Source organism: Carassius gibelio, chromosome A9 (genome assembly GCF_023724105.1).
Source record: "Carassius gibelio isolate Cgi1373 ecotype wild population from Czech Republic chromosome A9, carGib1.2-hapl.c, whole genome shotgun sequence".
NCBI lineage: Eukaryota > Metazoa > Chordata > Actinopteri > Cypriniformes > Cyprinidae > Carassius > Carassius gibelio.
The window spans coordinates 6,428,535-6,447,594 of record NC_068379.1 but is presented as its reverse complement, the minus strand read 5'-3'; the positions used below and the strand labels follow the sequence as shown (position 1 = coordinate 6,447,594).

Sequence of the window (19,060 nt, the reverse complement as noted above, 5' to 3'; positions counted from 1 at the left end):
TAAACTATTTGTGTTCTAGGCAAAGACCTTCACAACTGTGAAGATGATGAGCATGAAACTGGTGAAGCCCAAGACCTCACTGGACCAGCACAAGCCAATTCTAGCAACAAGTAACAAGTTAAATGAGAAGCACTGGACAGCAGGGACACCGAAATAGGGATTCAATGATACACCGCGAGCCATTTGAAAATCTATACAAATATGAGACTATTCAAATCGGTTGAGATGTCATACGAATCAATACATTTGGGGTGGGGGTTTATATGAATGCATCGAACAGGAATGGACTCGCTTTAGAAATTTTTAGAAGTTATTTTATTTTCATCTCGTCTCTATAAGTTGCATATTTGTTTATAAGCGCCACCTGCTGTCAGAGAGCGAATCTGCATCTCATGCAGAGCTTCTGCAGTCTTGGTTTCAGGCTGGTTTTAAAATGTCAAACTATACAAAATAATTTAGATATAAATTACTGCTCATGCTGCGTGTATTTTTTTGGATTGTCATAAATGCAGTGGATGCCTCTAATTTTGAGGGGGTTTTTGTTGTTGTGGTCTTAGTCGATTAAATCTGGGGTTTGGTTTTAAAATTGTAATTTAGTTCTGTCATTTGACCTTTCCAAGTCAAAATGTAATGTGCAGCATTTTGTCCAAGCAAAAATAAAAAAGGACACCAGTAATTTGTCTTGAATAAAAAAAAAAAAAAGTTTTTCAGTGAGTTGATCATCCATCCCTACACAAATAATTGCAACACTTCACAATTAGGTTAATTTGTTAATGGGTCAAGTAACAAACTAGTTTTTACAACATTAACAGAGTTAATGAACATTTTAATAAGTGGTTGTTAATGTGACCTTACACAAACAATAAAACCATATTGTGAAGTGTTCCTGGAATAATTTCCATTTGGATCCTGCGGTGCTTTCCGAAGTAAAAAAAAAAAAAAATTATATATATATATAATATTATATTATATATATATAAATAACACACACACACACCCCCTCCACTACTAATACTAACAAGACTGATTAAGACAACGAATTTAAAACTAATTTACCATGACAGACAAAAATTTCCTCACATTCACATGACCAGTGCCACAAGAAAGTTTCCTTATGTAGGAGGACAAAGAAGAAAAAAAAAAAAAAAAAAAAAAAACACCTAAAGACAGACTTGATTGATTTTCTTTATTTTTAAACCTGACGAACATCTAAAAAAGGTCTTTGATAAGGAGTTCAGCAGAAGTGAGAACAATCATTCTTCCTTAGCAAGGACTACAAGTGCAAGCCTCAAAAGGTAAAATTTCTTGCTAAAGACTTTAAAACAGTTTTGTTAAGTACACTCTTAAGTGATGTAGACCAGTCAACTGAAGTGCAAGAGAATCCTCTACAGTCAGAACTATTGTTTCTCATTCCAAAAATGAAGCAACCTTGGTTCAGTCTTCATCCGTTTCCTCCTCAGACTCCGATTCTGAAACAAGAGTGTGGTTTCTTTAATATGTGAAAACAAATAAACCATCATGTTTAATTGAGACTGACACTCACCCTCTTCAGCGTTTTTCAGCCACTCCACAAATTTCTTCATCTGCTCCAGGAAGACACTCTTTCCTTTGGCTAGGTGAGCTTCAGTATACCACTTAAGAATAGCTTCTTCACTCACAACATCCACTAAAGAAGGAGTAAAGTGTCAGAAAAGGTTTAGAGACCATCCTAATTGAAGCTCCACAAGTTAAGCCTTTGAGAAATTCTACCTTTATAGAGCAGCAAAACAATCTTCTGGAAAGATTTCATGAAGTGGATGTTGTCATAACAGTACTCTTGAATTCTGAGCAGCAGAGTCACCTCAGACAGGCCCTGTGTGGTGAAGGCCTTCAGCAGGGGGCTGTGTTGCTGAGAAAGAGAAACACAAGTCAAGTTAATTTGGTCATGATACAAATTAGGAAACTTCATTCCTCTGAGACAGCACTTTAAAAACGGTTCATGTTCTTTTAGCTACAGACTTGTACTTTGACACTGTATACCACAACGTTTACGGTACTGGTTTGAACAGGTGGTGGGAAATAGTGGTTTGGCCCAAATTGGTTCCAGTCCGCTTCCTAAAAAGGGAGTTTCTCAAATCAATATTGGCCAACTTCACTCTGTTATGGTGCCTTTGACTGGCAGGGTCCCTCAAGGTTCAACTCTAGCTCCCCACGTCATTTTCCTCGCTCTATGCTACTTTGTTTTAGCATTCAGAAGTATGGTATAAAAAGCGCCCACAGTTATGAAATAAAAAAAAACCTAACAGAGCAGACCTTTTGGTCACTTACCTCTTAGATGTTAAAAGCAAGGATGTCAAATTAAAAAGTCTGAATATGAGAGAGAGAGAAAAAAAAAAAAAAAAAAAAAAAAAAAAAAAACCCCCCAACACCCCACCCACAACCTTTCCACCACATTCTAATTTATGGAGATGCCCCTGTATGCGAAAAACCAAGGTTTTTTTGGGGGGGGGATCAGTCAATCTTCTCTAAACCATCTTCAGACGTTTCAAAATGGGCTGCCAGAGTCCTAATGGGAGCTTGAATGTGTGAACAAGTCCTAGTCTTTAAAATGTAATTCTGTAACATATGTTTAAATCAATGTAAAGTGCTCATATAGCACATTAAGGATTTCTTTTTTTAAGGTTTAGCACACCCTTTCGGATCGGTTGATAGACCACCAACCAACAAGAGCGCTTAGGTTTGCCAATTTAAGGCACTTAGTGGTTCCTAAAGCCAGACTAAAAGGGGAGCATCGGGTATTTGCCGTAATGCCTCCAAGACTTTGGAATGGTCTACCTATTCATATCAGAACTGCTCCCACACAAATCAATCCATTAAATCTAGGTTAAAGTCACTTATTTGTTTTGACTAGTTATCCATTTCCCCTTTCACACCGCATGTTGGACCCAGAAAATTGCTGGAACATTGCTAGATTGCCTTCTGTGTGAAAGCGGACATGTCCCGGGATTGACATTTGTATTGACTAAAAGCGAATGTTTCTCAGGGACCGAAACCAGGCTCAGGAATGTTAACCTGATAAACCCAATGGAGTCCAAAAGCTATGGTTACTTTAGTCCAAGGCCACGCTTACCTTTAGGTGTTTAATTGACTGTTCAGTGACCAGTTCCTCTTTCTTATTCCATTCCACTAAGCTCATGACACTGGTCCACATGATACCAATCATCCTCTGCTCAGAGATGTTGCTCTTTTTTATTTCTTCCCTGCAATATGCAATTATCTAAGAGACAAAACAGATTATTAGACATTGCTGGGCTTGGGAAAGAAAAAAAAAAAAAAAAACTCTTCACAACTTGGTTCAGGGTCTTCACGGACCTCTTTAAAAGGTATTCCTTGAGACATCTGATCTTGGAGCTCCTTCTGAAGCTCCTTACGAGTTCCTAATGACTGCTGGTTGCGAGCAAAATCAGAAAGCTCCTTAAGCCCAGCATCAGTGAAGTATTTAGCGAAGTGGTCGTAGCTTCGCTTGTTCACTGGAAACAGCTCCTGAAACCAGAAACAACCAGTTAAAAGTAGACATTAACCATAACCGTACGATCAGCATTGAACTGGTTCACTCATGCAATCTAGAACACATTAAGACTCACAGTCAACCTGTTGTCCATGCCAACTTTACGCAGACTGGCAGCTACAGAGTTGATGTCCTTCTCACTGATCCACGATTTAAACAGGACCACAGCAAAGGCTGGAGACACACCTATTTAAAAGCAACAAGTTTACTACATAGAGAAAAAAAAAAATCAGGGAAAAATAAGAAAACCTAGCATGACCAAATGTTAGATATACCTTCTTTGACCAAGTTGTCATTGAAGAGGCTGCCAAGGATTAAAGATGACAGGTTCCCGTTAGCCAGTAAAATGCCTGTGAGCATGGCAAGCTTGTTACGCTCAGACTCACTGAATCCTTTTAAAAACAGGAGCAACTGTGGAGAATAGGAAAAATAAGTAACTTCTGAATTCTGGTCAAAACTTTGGCATTTAAGAAAAAAAAACCCTTATAGGCCAAGGGCAGATTACCTTTTTAATCTCTTCTTCAAAACCTTTCTCCAGGTACTTGTAACGCCGGATTAACTTGTTAAAAACCTAAAAAATTAAGTTTAATAAATGTTAAATGCGGATCTTCTGATGCCATTACTTATTAAAAAGAGAGCCTGTTCTAGAAGCAGACTGCTAAAACCCTTTATGAGGCATTAGATACCTGAGCATATGCTTTCATGGTCTTAACATCTTCTGGTGCTGTGAAGAGACAGAAGGGAGTCCGAGTCATGTCATCGGATAAGGCACCTCCCGGAGCTAATGGATACAAAGACAAGTGGAAAAGCTCTAGTTAAACTACAATTCACAACTAAAACAAAAGGAGCACCCAAGTACTCTGCACCCTTACCCAGCATTCCACCAGCCACCAGGATATCAAACAGGGTTTCTGCATAGCGACGATAATCGAGCTTGGCCCCAGATGAATCTAAGAACTTGGCAACAGCCTCCAAATCAGTGCCAGTTTGATTTAATCCTTGTACAATGCTCTCCTGAAACTGTGTAGGGTCAAATCTCTCCTTTTCATCTGTTCAAAAAGAAGGCAGAAGAAAATGAGGTGTAATGCTCAATGAAGTGTCTGGACTACTTGTCAGATCTAGACCTCAACTAGAGGAATCCAATGAACATTCATTAGCACGCTCATTCACACTAGCAGCATAGGATCACACAATTATTATTATTATTCTTCTTCATGCATACAAACATACACTTATCAATCTATACTATGGTAAAATTGTGTTTTTAGAACATCTCAGGCCGGGGTCAGGGCAAGCTAGAACATGTGGCATGTCCAAATGATAACATCTGGCCTTAGTCTCACTTAACCCACAGAAAACAGTGCACGGAATCCAAAAGTCTCTGTGTATATGTATATATACACACAAGAGGTGACACGTCAAGCTTTTTTTTTTGCCACCAGATGGCACAATTCTCACTTAGAGGGTTACATTTCAAGGCGTCGATCACTTCCAAAGTGTGACTCTAAACTAATAGGCCCAAAAGATTAAAAAAAAAAAAAAAAAAAAAAAAAAAAAAAGGGAAACCAACCTCTCTTCCGTGTCTTAAAACGCTGGCCTGTTAGCGTTGGCTTCTGCTGCTTCTGATTACTCATAAGACACCTGAAAAGATAAAAAACACATAACGTTAACGCAATTGACGTGGACACAAGAATTCAACTCGGATTGAAAAAAAAAAACCAAAAAAAAACAAAAAAAACACACCTTTCTTTTGTTATAAAAACCGAGGTCTATGGAGAGTAAAGCGGAATAGAAGTAAAGGGACTGGGACCACTCTCTTTGTTCTTTAACATCTAACGTAACGTACCAAAGTTTAAATATTTTGAAATGACGCATCTATCAGCGCTTTTCAATAACATGGTTGAACAAAACAGGTTACTCGGTATGACAAACAAATTACAACAGAAGACAATTTTCAAGTAATACTTACCGAAATTTATGAATAGAGACAATTGTTTCCTAACCGTTAACGAATAACTGCAAGCACACTTTACCTCACCCAAACTCAGCACGACGTTGATAAAGACTGGACTTCTACAATTTCGAGGGGAGTTCAGTGACGACAAATGCGGGAAAAGGGGTATAAAAGAAACGAAACCGCTCTATTTTATCAGATTTAAAGGAACAATTATTATTGGATATATATATGCATGCTTACAAAATGTAAATAATCTTAATATTTTGAAAAATGTTACATTATTTTCAACTTGGTTTCCCCTCTTTATAGTGTCTAAATATAGATCGCTCGGTTTCCGGCTTTTGCAATGGTGAATCATGTAACTGTTGGCTGATACTTATTAAGACGTCTATAAAAATGGCTAATAGTTGCATACATTCTGGATATTTTCGCCTCTCAGGCTGTACGCTGTAAATTCTTTTTCTTGTATGCTATTTTTTGTCAAGTATCATATTTCATGTTTATATGGCTCATGATCTGAATGATCAGAGGATAATGGTATGGTGATTTTAATTTTTTATGGTGTGATGTTTAAATTAACTCTTCTTGGCCAATTTATATTCATGTACCTATTTAAAGAAAAACAATGTTTATAAAATATTATATAAATAAATTTTTTGCTGTTTTGTATTTAAACTGCCAGTGAGACATCACTATCATATTTCTATTCTGTCGTACAGGCCATTCGGTTTTCATAAATTTGTCTCGGAAAGTAACAGCATAATGCGTCACATTATGAGTCAACACCTGGCAAAAGCTCTTGTGCTGTTACACAACCTTCCCTGGAACAAAATGTCTTTCACAACACATTGCTGGGTCACATGACGGAGACATATAAAACTTGATTCCGGTAATTGTGCCTGTGGACACTTCACTTGTTTCACTGAAACCTAACTTTAAACATAGATAATGATTCTGTATTCCAAAACCCGTAAACATTAAAAGGGTTAAAAATGTACAGTTAGTTCACTCTTTTGTGATGCTTGTGATTTTATTTTTAGCTTAGGCTATATAAAACACTGGTGATGTTTGTGGAAAATACTTCCAGTGTCTCCTTTAAAATGTGTTATTATAAGACCAAGTTGGTACATGCTATAGGCCTACCCCAACCACAAAAGAAAAGCAAATAGCTTTCTCAGTCAGCATGGTTTCTAGTTTGACAGAAAGATCTGTTCATTTAAAGACAGCCCAGATAGCAAGCAGACGTTGATTCAATGTCGATTTTTGGTTGTAAAGGTCAGTATCGGTTGTCACTAGGGCTGGGTAAAAAAAAAAAAAAAATTTTCGATTAATCGTTTTTTAAAATGTGGTCGATTCAAAATCAATTCTCAAAGGCCATGAATCGATTTTTTCCATATTTATTTCCGCAGACATTGAACGTATTTGAATTTTTTTTTTTTTAATTTTGAGCAAAAAAAGGGGCCAGATCAACTGCAAATAGCTTATAAAATTCTCCAGTCAAACCATCCGTGCTTGGCAATTTATTATTTTTCAAATTATTAATTGCCTTTATCACTTGCTTAACAGAGATATGCATATCACAAAATTCTCTTCCATTTTTGTCAATAGTTTTCACCTCTATAGAGCTAAAAAAAAGCATCAGATATAGGTGGAGAGTAATTAGAAGTATATATTTTCTTATAAAATCCCATTTACACATAATTAAATTATTATTAATATGGTGTTTTCCCAATTAAAGAAGTATTGGGAATTTTGCTCAATATTAATTAAAAGTAAAAAGCAGTAAATAAAGTTAAAATAAATAATATTGAACAAAAATATTAACAATAGTGAACTATATTTTAACAACTATATACACAAGTGTATACATTATTTTGGAACAGTCTCCACTGTTCTTTTGAAATGGTCTCAGTCTGTTGGCAGAACACCGTGCTCATGTACTGGCTATGTCCCATTGCACTGGTTTTGAATTGTCCGCACTTCTTGCAAGTGTTTGCCTCTACAGTTCTCTTGTAGGGTCTTTTGGGCATGATTTGCAGATTGGCAGCTGGTTGTGAACTGGTGCCCTGCAAAACTGTACGCTGTAACAGTGGCATCCCCTGAACCACTGGCATTCCCTGGACCATCAGGATTCCCTGGACCACTGGCATTACCTGGACCAATGACAGTCTTTGAACCATTTCCAGACCCTGGAACACTGGCACACCCTGAAGCATCTGCAAAAATATGTTTTTCTGGTATTAAAAATATTTGTAAAAGTTTAATAATTTGTATAGAATGGAACGTGCAATTTGTCTTCATAGAATACATTATAGATTAGGCCATTACTTACAGAGACAGTAGTGCTTGGTATAGAGGCATTAGACACTGTTGCGCTAGGCTGGTCTACAACATGAGAAGGTCTCCTGGCCACACTAAGATTTGGCTTTGCTGCAGCAATGTGAGAGCCAGTAAATCTTGGTTTGGTAAACTAAAGAGGTGAAAACACAGAATGTATCATAATAGCAAGCACTACTATTTATATTAATATTACTATTTTAAGTAAATGTGTTTTAAGCCTTGCACTTCTTTCTGAATGGAAGTGTCATCCACAAGAGGTATGATTTATTAGCAGTACTGACTTCTGAAATGACTACAAAGTATTTGCATTAGGGATGGGCGTTTTCCGCAAATATCACATTCAAATATTTGAGCTCACAAAAAACAAATATTCGAATGTTTATTTATTTAAATTAAGTTTAATGAGACAGGCGTTATTAGGCTATTGTAGAACGTAGCCTACACTTAACTTTTAAACTTTTAAACTGTCAGCAAATCTTTTTTTGCTTTTTTTTCTGTTGTTTTACATGTTGTTGTTAAGAAATACGGGCATGTAAACATGATCGGGGGAAAGTCCGCTCCTTAGTTTGTTAACAATAAGGCCGGCCGCAGAGAAAACGCGCTCTGATGGCACAGACGTTGGCGGGACTCACAAATAACGGTGTGCTAAGTGAATATGTATAATCTTCCGCTTTCTTGAGGGCCTGAACTTTGAGATTAAGGATGAGGTCTTTGTCCGAGAGGTTCCTGACAATTTCGACTCCATTGACGCTTCGAGAGGCGACGAAGGGCTCGCGGATTGGTTCGTTACTCCCCTCTTCCACAGCGACCTGCCCGCCACTGCCCTCTGCTGCTGATCCCGAGCCGATGCAGCTAGGGGGGCTTCACATTCCAAACATCTCCGCTGGTTGGGATCGTCTGTTTCCTGCTCAGCAATGCTTGATTCGGGGGCGGAAGCAGTGGCGTAGCCAGGGGAGGGGCCATGGGGGCACTGGCCCCTCCTGAAAACTGATTGGCCCCCCAGTGTGCCCCCACCCTTCTACTTGTCTGTCACTCACAAATTCAAATCATAATCTTTCAGTTTAGTAAATAACTCATGATTGCGTCGCGATGCTTCTCAACGAGGACCAAGAATAGCGAGCTGCTGTTTTCCAACGAAAAAAAGCACACGATAAGTTGATCTATTTTACATAGCTTATGTTTTTCGATTAGCGAGATGTTGCAGTGCAAGAAGTGTTTGGTACTAACATCTTTCGGTGTTTGACAGACCAGGTTCGATGACGATGTTATCTCCTAGAGCAGACCAAGATGCTAATCATTATATTTACTATGCTCCTCTGATGCTGAATGTAAAAGGGGTTTACTGCGTTACGATTTACTTATTTTTCGTCCCAACGCGCCGATATAGGCAACAACGCAATTTAAAGCAATGGTTTAAAAAAAAGTATAATTGCAATTCTAATAAAGTCATTATTGAATCATGCAGTAGATTAGCGACTTTTTCACTTAAGTGAGGTGACGAAACAAATCGTATGATGTTTATCTAATGCTCCACACTTGAGAAAAAAAAAAAAAAACGCTGCACACTTGAGACTTTTTTTCCAGTCTATGGGTGAGACACATGCAAAAACATCGTTTTTTTACTGGTCAATTTTGAGATTTGGGGCTGTTTGTCTTCAATAACATGTCTTCTTTCAGACTTGTGGTGAAAAAAAGTCCAAAATACACAAATAGGTCTTTATTTTTCTACACCTTTAGTCTATTTGCGTCTGTAGATTTCTCATAAATTCAGTTGGCGTTCTAAATCACCATGGTGCTCCGCGATTGCTGTCTGCACCCTGGAAAGCTCTCTCTCTAGCTCTCTCTCCCTCCCTTCACAGAAGTTATTGACAAAACGTCATTTGATGACACCCAGAAACATTCTCAAATGAAAAAAAATCATACATAAATATTTATTGCATGATTAAATTAGCAAAATAAATAACTAATACTAAAATAACACTGGACTAATTAAGCTATTTCTATAGGATCCACATATTTTACTTAAACTAAAGCTACCTTTTTGAACAAGTAGCTATCTAACAAAGTATGGATATATGATATTTTTAAATCAATATGCTCAAGATTAATTAGCCTTAACATAAGTAGATTTTGTTTATTCATCAATGCAAATTTACTGCAACTGCTGCTATGCAAATTGAATGGGATGTGGATAATAAACAAAAACAATTTGTTATATTAAATTTTATATTAGTTATATTAATTAATTAATTGTGTATTTATTTCTATGAATTATTAATGCTATTCTGCATTTATATAAATAAGGCTATTATATATATATATATATATATTATATAAGGCTATTATAAATAAATTATATTATTATTATTATTTGTGAGTCGTACACTATTCATACATTGGATTCATTTATTTATTACAGTTTTTCTTTCACTTTTGTAAAGTGAAAAGTGAATACAAATTGTATTTGATTGTTTTGATTTAGAGCAGTGAATAACTAATAATAGGGTAACACTGTTTATTACTGATTTTAAAGGTTACTGAACTCTTGAAATGATTTGGATATACAGTTCAAACAACACAAGATTGGCCCCTCTGTATTAATCGTGGCCCCTCTTGTGCCCCCCAGTTGAAAAAATCCTAGAATCGCCCCTGGGCGGAAGGGAACTTCATTGATGAGACTTGGGCTTTAAAACAAGGTATTCCCCTCTTAGATTTACAAGACTCCACCCCCCTGTTTGCCCTAGATGGTAGCTCCCTTCCTAGGGTGCAGAGAAAGACTTCACCGTTGACTCTTACTGTTTCAGGAAATCATAGAGAGACTATTTCCTTTTTTATTTTTCATTCCCCTTTTACTCCTGTGGTTTTAGGCCACCCGTGGTTAGTTCTCCATAACCTCCAGATTAACTGGGCGGAAGGCACTATTCTTTCTTGGAAATTGTCTTGTCATGTCGATTGTCTGGTACAACGCCCCCTCGAGGTAGACTATATTCATTATCCATCCCTGAGAGGGAGGCGCTCGAGAAATACCTCTCTGACTTGCTCAACGCAGGCACCATCGTTCCTTCCTCATCTCCAGCGGGAGCCGGTTTCTTCTTTGTTAAAAAGAAAGATGGCTCCCTCCGTCCCTACATAGACTATCGGGGTTTAAATGATATCACTGTCAAGAATCGTTATCCATTACCACTGATGTCATCTGCCTTCGAGGTCTTGCAGGGAGCTGAGATTTTCACAAAGCTCAACTTACGTAACGCCTATCACTTAGTGCATATCAAGGAGGGGGATGAATGGAAGACCGCGTTTAACACGCACCTAGGGCACTTTGAAAACCGGGTTCTTCCGTTCGGATTGGTTAATGCTCCAGCGGTTTTTCAAGCCTTAGTCAATGACGTCCTACGGGACATGCACAACGTTTTTGTGTTCGTCTACCTTGATGATATTCTGATCTTTTCGCCATCACTTTTCTGTCTCCCCCTTGTGGTCACATACTCACACTATCACACACACACATCCACTCCTCCGCTCATTATCACTTTCAGCTGTTTCCCCTTTCGTTCCCTTCTCCTCACCTGTCCCTTCTTTTGCTCTTGATTGTCTCTGCTTCTTATTCCCTCTTTCTACCCCTGTCTTGTTGTCGGATTATTCAATGACCTTCGTGAGACACGTCTGTTTCCTAGCCCTGTCTTTTCCGTGGAATGTAAAGTCATTGCTTCTACTGTGAGTTGTTTTGTTATTGGACTGTGTATTATCCAGCTGTGCCTGTTTGCTGAGTACCTGTGCAGCGCCTGCCCTTGGCTGTTCACACTGCCGGCTGTCTTCACTGTTTTGGATTGGCTGTATGCATCTCGGGGTCCCGGCCTTTGCCCTTGTGGATTTATGTTGTTTTTCTTAGACCCAGTCGTCTGTCTGTTTCTGTTTTGGCTCAGATAGAAGCCTGTGATTTTTGTTCTTAATTATTCACCGAAGACATTTGCTTTATTAAAGACTGTTAACTGCACCCGCCCTGGCCTTCCATTGTTCTTACCTCATAACAACTGCATCAAGGAAAATGTTCTGATAAAGTTAAAAAAGTTTTTTTTTCTTACTTCTCTCATGTTTTCATAGAGAAACCTGAGATGTTTGTGCCGAGGGTCTAGGGCAGATGCGAGAAGAGGAGTTTTCACTGCATTCTCCAAGTTAGCGGTGTTTATTCGTTGCTTGAGAGATGCCGAAACAATATTCTTGAATTTGGTCAACTTCTGTGATGCTCCACATCATATTTGAAGTACTGTAGAAGACCACAGTTCTTCATTCAACAGGGCCATTCACATATCGCGTCTTTTGCATGCTCAAGTTCGTTATTTCCAACATAGGCACGCGGTATGTGCACTCATAATGGAAGCGACGCGCTCTTTTTTTTCCAGGCTCATCCACTCCGCATTCAGTTAAAAACATATAAACTTTTCAGAATGCCGCAAGCACACCGCAGGTCATGTGACAAGAACTAAACATTCAGCTTCATCCTTTCCCATAACAACTTTGAAAGCTCAGCCAAGATGAAGGAACAGCTGATCATAGCTGTATATGGATTGCCATTTTGAAGTAAATTTAGTAGCAGAGCTACTGAAAGCGATTTTTTTTGTGCTGCAAATCCATTTATCCTTTGCTGAAATTTCAGCGTCTTCATGGAGAGAGCGCGTTATTGTTAATTAGCAACGGCAGACGCCTCAGGAGCACTTCTGCTTGAGCACTTGGGAAATAAGGAGAAAGCAGGGCACCTAGCGTTTTCCACGCGTTTTAGACGTGATATGTGATCGGCCCCTTATTCATTCATTAATTTTTTTTTGTTGCAAAATTCGAATATCATTTTTATTAATCGAATAATTAGAGCAGAACGAATGTTTTAATGTTCGACTATCCATGCACACCCCAAATTTGCATGATGGAATAATTATTAACATGTGTACAGTTAATAATAGTCAGTATGTATGTTAAATGTTACCTGAGACAGAGAAGGAAAAAGAAAAAAAATTAGCTTTAACACATGAGAAGTATTGAGAGAGATGCAAAGCAAGGGTCTACCTCAGTGACCTTCAACCCAGGCAGAGCTTAGTTAGAGACAAACAAGACAATCCAAGAGTAGAGCCCAGAGATGAAAGAGAGAAAGCACACAGGTTACATTCAACATTTATCCTTGACCATGTGACTTCAATCAAATCTGAGATATTCAAACCGACCAATCAGCAGACAACAGGTGGCCCCATTGTACAAGAGGTGTGAAAATTAGTAGGTCTCAGCCAGCATCTCATAGCATTCTTGCTTTTACTTTTCTAACTATTTAAAAGAGTTCCTAGTTGAGCTGCATTTAAGCAGAGTGGCGCAGCGGAAACGTGCTGGGCCCACAACCCAGAGGTCGATGGATTGAAATCATCCTGTGCTAGCAACTTTTAACTTCTAGACATGCCTGAGATCCCAAAAGAGGGGCAATAACCACAGTCTGTCAATGAAAAGTTTGATCCTATCATAGCAATGATTCATCCAGAAGATTCTGTGTGTATTTTAAAGCATCAACTTGAAAAGGGGATAATCACTGGCTGCACAATCTCTTTATCTCTCTTCTCACTGGCCATGAACATGATTGTCAAGTCGGCCGAGGTGGAATGCAGAGGGCCCAAGTCAAAATCTGGGACCTGTCAGCCCCCCATAAGAGCCTTCATGGACGACTTAACAGTGATGACAACATCTGTTGCAGGGTGCAGGTGGGTCCTCCAGGGGCTTGAACGGCTCATCTCCTGGGCAAGGATGAGCTTCAAGCCTGCTAAGTCCAGGTCTCTGGTCCTAAGGAAGGGTAAAGTGTCCGACTGTTTCCACTTTGCCCTGGGAGAGACCATGATTCCATCAGTGACTGAAAAACCCGTCAAGAGCTTGGGGAAATTCTTTGATAGCTCCCTGAAGGACGCAGCTGCCATAAAACAAACCAAGTGCGACCTGACTACCTGGCTCACAGCGATTGACAGATCTGGCCTCCCCAGAAAATTCAAAACCTGGATCTACCAGCACGGAGTCTTGCCAAGAGTACTCTGGCCCCTGTTAGTCTACCAGGTACCAACATCAACAGTCGAGGTTCTAGAGAAGTCTATAAGCCAGTTCCTCAGAAAATGGCTGGGGCTCCCTCGGTCCTTGAGCAGCATTGCCCTTTATGGCCATTCCACCAAGTTGCATCTTCCTTTGAGTGGACTATCAGAGGAGTTCAAAGTTACCCGCTCCAGAGAGGTATTGATGTACAGGGACTCCAAAGACACAAAAGTCGCAGCAGCAGGAATCCTTGTGAAGACCAGGAGAAAGTGGCAGGCTTCACTAGAAGCCGTCACTAAAGCTGATGCACGACTAAGGCACAAAACGTTGGTGGGCCCCGTGGCAATGGGACGAGCAGGTCTTGGTTGTTTTCCCAAACCACGTTACGATCTGGCTCGTGGAAAAGAGAGGCGCAGACTGATTCAGGACGAAATATGAGCAGAGGTGGAGGAAGAATGCTACACCAAAATGGCCAGCATGTCCAAACAAGGGGCGTGGACCAGCTGGGAACATGCAGATCCATGCAGAATTACCTGGGCAGAGCTCTGGAAAGCAGAGCCATTTCGGATCAAGTTTCTTGTCCAATCCGTCTATGACGTCCTCCCAAGCCCAGCTAACCTGCACACCTGGGGCCTGACAGACACTCCTGAGTGCAAACTGTGCCAGAAGAGGGGCAGACTGGAGCACATTTTGAGCAGCTGCTCAAGAGCGCTAAGTGAAGGGTGGTACCGCTGGCGCCACGACCAGGTGCTGAAGGCTTTGGCGGACTCCATCTGCACAGCAATCCAGCTCAGCAATACCCAGGCAGCCCCCAAACAAACAATCATCTTTATTAGAGCGAGCTAGGCAGAAGGAACAATTCCACCGGCCTAGCTCTACTGCTCGTGATTGGCAGCTTCAGGTTGACCTTGGAACACAGCTTAAGTTCCCAGGCAACATCACAGCCACTTCTCTCCACCCAGACATGGTGCTAACATCTGAGTCTACCAAGCAAGTGGTTATCCTGGAACTAACTGTCCCCTGGGAAGACCGTATTGAAGAGGCCCACAAGCGCAAGAGGGCTAAGTACACAGAGCTCAGCTCGGAGTGCCAGAACAACAGCTGGAAAACTCGCTGCAAGCCAGTTGAGGTCGGGTGCCGAGGCTTCGCTGGCCACTCACTGCTGCGAACCCTCAAACCCCTTGGAGTGAAAGGACTGCAATTGAAAAAAGGCACCGCAGTGGAAGCGTGCTGGGCCCGTAACCCAGAGGTCGATGGATTGAAACCATCCTCTGCCAAGTCTTTTTAACTTCTAGACATGCCAGAGTTCCCAAAAAAGAGGCAACAAACACAGGCTGGTTTTGAAAAGCTGAGGCCACTTTGACCTGTCATATTAGTCGCTCATCTTGAAGACCTTTTGTGTGTAAAGGCCTCTTGAATAAGATTGAGATTTAAAAGGGAAATTTTACATCAACAAAACAGCCCCAGTGGCCTAATGGATAAGGCACTGGCCTCCTAAGCGAGGGATTGTGGGTTCGAGTCCCATCTGGGGTGATTTACAGCAGAGTGGTGCAGCGGAACTGTGCTGGAACCATAACCCAGAGGTCAATTGGTCAAACCATCCTCTGCTAAGACTTCTTAACTTCTAGACATGACAGAGTTCCCAAAAAAGGGGCAATAACCACAGGCTGGTCATGAAAACTTGGTTCTCTCAAATTAGGAGTTCATCTGGAAGACTCTGTGTGTATGTTAAAGGCATCCTGAATGTAATATCTTACAGCAGAGTGGCGCAGCGGAAGCGTGCTGGTCCCATAACTCAGAGGTCAATGGATCGAAACCATCCTCTGCTATGGCCTTTTAACTTCTAATAACTCCTGAGTCCCTAAAAAGGGTCAAAAGCCACAGGCTGGTCTTGAAAAGCTGAGGCCAATTTGACCTCTCATAGTAGTCAGTCATCTAGAAGACTCTTTGGCTGTATTGTAAAGGCCTCCTGTAAAAGATTGAGATTTAAAAGGGCAAGTTAGCACCTGTTTTAAAGCCCCAGTGGCCTAATGGATAAGGCACTGGCCTCCTAAGCCACGGACTGTGGGTTTGAGTCCCATCTGGGTTGAATACAGCAGAGTGGTTTTCTTTTTCAGTCGCTTTTGAGAAGACATGTTGAAATCCTTCGTTTGGTGTCATAATATGATGCCCATATATAGTTGTCAGTCGCCTTTAATGGGCGGGATTTATGGTAATTGAGAATGAGCGTGCACGCGCGTCCCATTTACGACTGATTGGAATTCATTAACACACACACATTTCACTATCACATCTGACGTTTACGAAGTATTTGTGAATCAGGAGAAGAGTTTTCGGGAAGGTCTCTTTACGTGCAAATCACTCACAAATTTACTCTTATATTTACGAATGTTTCATGAACGAGACCCAAAGAGTTAACTTCTTTACTCCCCTGAGGCACTGGCCTCTGAAGCCAGAGATTGTGGTTTCAAGTCCGGTCAAGGGTTATTACAGAAGAGTGGCGCAGCGGAAGCGTGCTGGGCCCATAACCCAGAGGTCGATGGATCGAAACCATCCTCTGCTAAGGCATTTTAAATCTCAATCTTATTAAGGAGGCCTTTACAATACACACAAAGAGTTAACCTTTAGACGCTCCTGAGGCACTGGCCCCCTAAGCCAGAGATTGTGGTTTCGAATCCAGTCCAGGGTAATTACAGCAGAGTGGTGCAGCGGAAGCGTGCTGGGCCCATAACCCAGAGGTCGATGGATCAAAACCATCCTCTGCTAAGGCATTTTAAATCTCAATCTTATTCAGGAGGCTTTTACAATACACACAAAGGGTCTCATTCATGAAACACGAGCAGAACTATTTTTGTGTAAATCGTGTGTAAAGTGGTTCAGGCATAAATTTTAATAAATAATAAATCTTGAATTTCTGCAGCTGAGAAATTTTTCTTTTTCAGTCGCTTTTGAGAAGACATGTTGAAATCCTTCGTTTGGTGTCATAATATGATGCCCATATGTAGTTGTCAGTCGGCTTTTTTATAGGGCTGGATTTATGGTAATTGAGAATGAGCGTGCACGCGCGTCCCATTTACGACTGATTGGAATTCATTACCACACACACATTTCACTATCACATCTGACGTTTACGAAGTATTTGTGAATCAGGAGAAGAGTTTTCGGGAAGGTCTCTTCATGCGCAAATCACTCACAAATTTACTCTTATATTTACGAATGTCTCATGAATGAGACCCAAAGAGTTAACTTCTTTACTCCCCTGAGGCACTGGCCTCTTAAGCCAGAGATTGTGGTTTCGAGTCCGGTCAAGGTTGATTACAGCAGAGTGGCGCCAGCGGAAGCTTGCTGGGCCCATAACCCAGAGGTCTATGGATCGAAACCATCCTCTGCTAAGGCATTTTAAATCTCAATCTTATTCAGGAGGCCTTTACAATAAACACAAACAGTTAACCTCTAGACACTCCTGAGGCTCTTCTAAGCCAGAGATTGTGGTTTCGAGTCCGGTCAAGGTTGGCTACAGCAGAGTGGCGCAGCGGAAGCGTGCTGGGCCCATAACCCAGAGGTCGATGGATCGAAACCATCCTCTGCTAAGGCATTTTAAATCTCAATCTTATTCAGGAGGCCTTTACAATACACACAAAGAGTTAACTTCTTTACACTCCTGAGGCACTGGCCTCCTAAGCTAGAGAGATTGTAGTTTCGAGTCCGGTCAAGGTTGATTACAGCAGAGCGGTCCAGCGGAAGCGTGCTGGGCCCATAACCCAGAGGTTGATGAATCGAATCCATCCTCTGTTAAGGCCTTTTAAATCTCAATCTTTTTCAGGAGGCCTTTACAATACACACAAAGGGTCTAATTCATGAAACACGAGCAGAACTATTTTTGTGTAAATCGTGTGTAAAGTGGTTCAGGCGTAAATTTTAATAAATAATAAATAATAAATCTTGAATTTCTGCAGCTGAGAAATTTTTCTTTTTCAGTCGCTTTTGAGAAGACATGTTGAAATCCTTCGTTTGGTGTCATAATATGATGCCCATATGTAGTTGTCAGTCGGCTTTAATGGGCTGGATTTATGGTAATTGAGAATGAGCGTGCACGCGCGTCCCATTGACGACTGATTGGAATTCATTACCACACACACATTTCACTATCACATCTGACGTTTACGAAGTATTTGTGAATCAGGAGAAGAGTTTTCGGGAAGGTCTCTTTATGCGCAAATCACTCACAAATTTACTCTTATATTTACGAATGTTTCATGAATGAGACCCAAAGAGTTAACTTCTTTACTCCCCTGAGGCACTGGCCTCTGAAGCCAGAGATTGTGGTTTCGAGTCCGGTCGAGGTTGATTACAGCAGAGTGGCGCAGCGGAAGCGTGCTGGGCCCATAACCCAGAGGTCGATGGATCGAAACCATCCTCTGCTAAGGCATTTTACATCTCAATCTTATTCAGGAGGCCTTTACAATACACACAAAGAGTTAACTTCTTTACACTCCTGAGGCACTGGCCTCCTAAGCCAGAGATTGTAATTTCGAGTCCGGTCAAGGTTGATTACAGCAGAGCGGTCCAGCAGAAGCGTGCTGGGCCCATAAGCCAGAGGTTGATGGATCGAATCCATCCTCTGTTAAGGCATTTTAAATCTAAATCTTTTTCAGGAGGCCTTTACTATACACACAAAGAGTCAACTTATACACACCCCTGAGGCACTGGCCTCCTAAGCCAGAGATTGTGGTTTCGAGTCCGGTTAAGGTTGGCTACAGCAGAGTGGCACAGCGGAAGCGTGCTGGGCCCATAACCCAGAGGTCGATGGATCGAAACCGTCCTCTGCTATGCCCTTTTAACTTCTAATCACTCCTGAGTCCCTAAAAAGGGTCAAACGCCACAGGCTGGTCGTGAAAAGCTGAGGCCAATTTGACCTCTCATAGTAGTCAGTCATCTAGAAGACTCTTTGTGTGTATTGTAAAGGCCTCCTGTAAAAGATTGAGATTTAAAAGGGCAAGTTAGCACCTGTTTTAAGGCCCCAGTGGCCTAATGGATAAGGCACTGGCCTCCTAAACCAGGGACTGTGGGTTTGAGTCCCATCTGGGTTGAATGCAGCGGAACAGTGCTGTGCCCAGAGGGCGATAGATTGAAACTATCCTCTGCTAAGTCTTTTTAAATCTCAG

The 19,060-nt window shown here is 40.9% G+C and overlaps 1 protein-coding gene, 1 long non-coding RNA gene, 1 other non-coding gene and 1 pseudogene across 3 annotated transcripts; 3 read left to right on the top strand and 1 right to left on the bottom strand.

Moving 5' to 3' along the window:
* Positions 1 to 1,172: 1,172 nt before the first annotated feature.
* Positions 1,173 to 5,639, bottom strand: LOC128019536 (eIF5-mimic protein 2-B). Its single transcript, XM_052605581.1, has 12 exons — positions 5,517 to 5,639; positions 5,118 to 5,188; positions 4,420 to 4,596; positions 4,234 to 4,328; positions 4,053 to 4,118; positions 3,823 to 3,958; positions 3,624 to 3,733; positions 3,352 to 3,522; positions 3,110 to 3,256; positions 1,750 to 1,888; positions 1,544 to 1,666; positions 1,173 to 1,469 (listed from the first exon to the last, which is right to left on the bottom strand). Exons 2-12 carry the CDS (start codon positions 5,179 to 5,181, stop codon positions 1,435 to 1,437), a joined length of 1,263 nt encoding a protein of 420 aa, XP_052461541.1. The 5' UTR covers positions 5,182 to 5,188; positions 5,517 to 5,639; the 3' UTR covers positions 1,173 to 1,434.
* Positions 5,640 to 5,861: 222 nt separating this feature from the next.
* Positions 5,862 to 6,499, top strand: LOC128019542 (uncharacterized). The gene is made up of 2 exons (XR_008185198.1): positions 5,862 to 6,041; positions 6,224 to 6,499. It is a non-coding gene; the product is annotated as an uncharacterized LOC128019542 (long non-coding RNA).
* Positions 6,500 to 13,349: 6,850 nt separating this feature from the next.
* Positions 13,350 to 15,183, top strand: LOC128020356 (uncharacterized; annotated as a pseudogene).
* Positions 15,184 to 15,355: 172 nt separating this feature from the next.
* trnar-ccu (transfer RNA arginine (anticodon CCU)) lies at positions 15,356 to 15,428 on the top strand. Its single transcript has one exon. It is a non-coding gene; the product is annotated as a tRNA-Arg (tRNA).
* Positions 15,429 to 19,060: the final 3,632 nt, after the last annotated feature.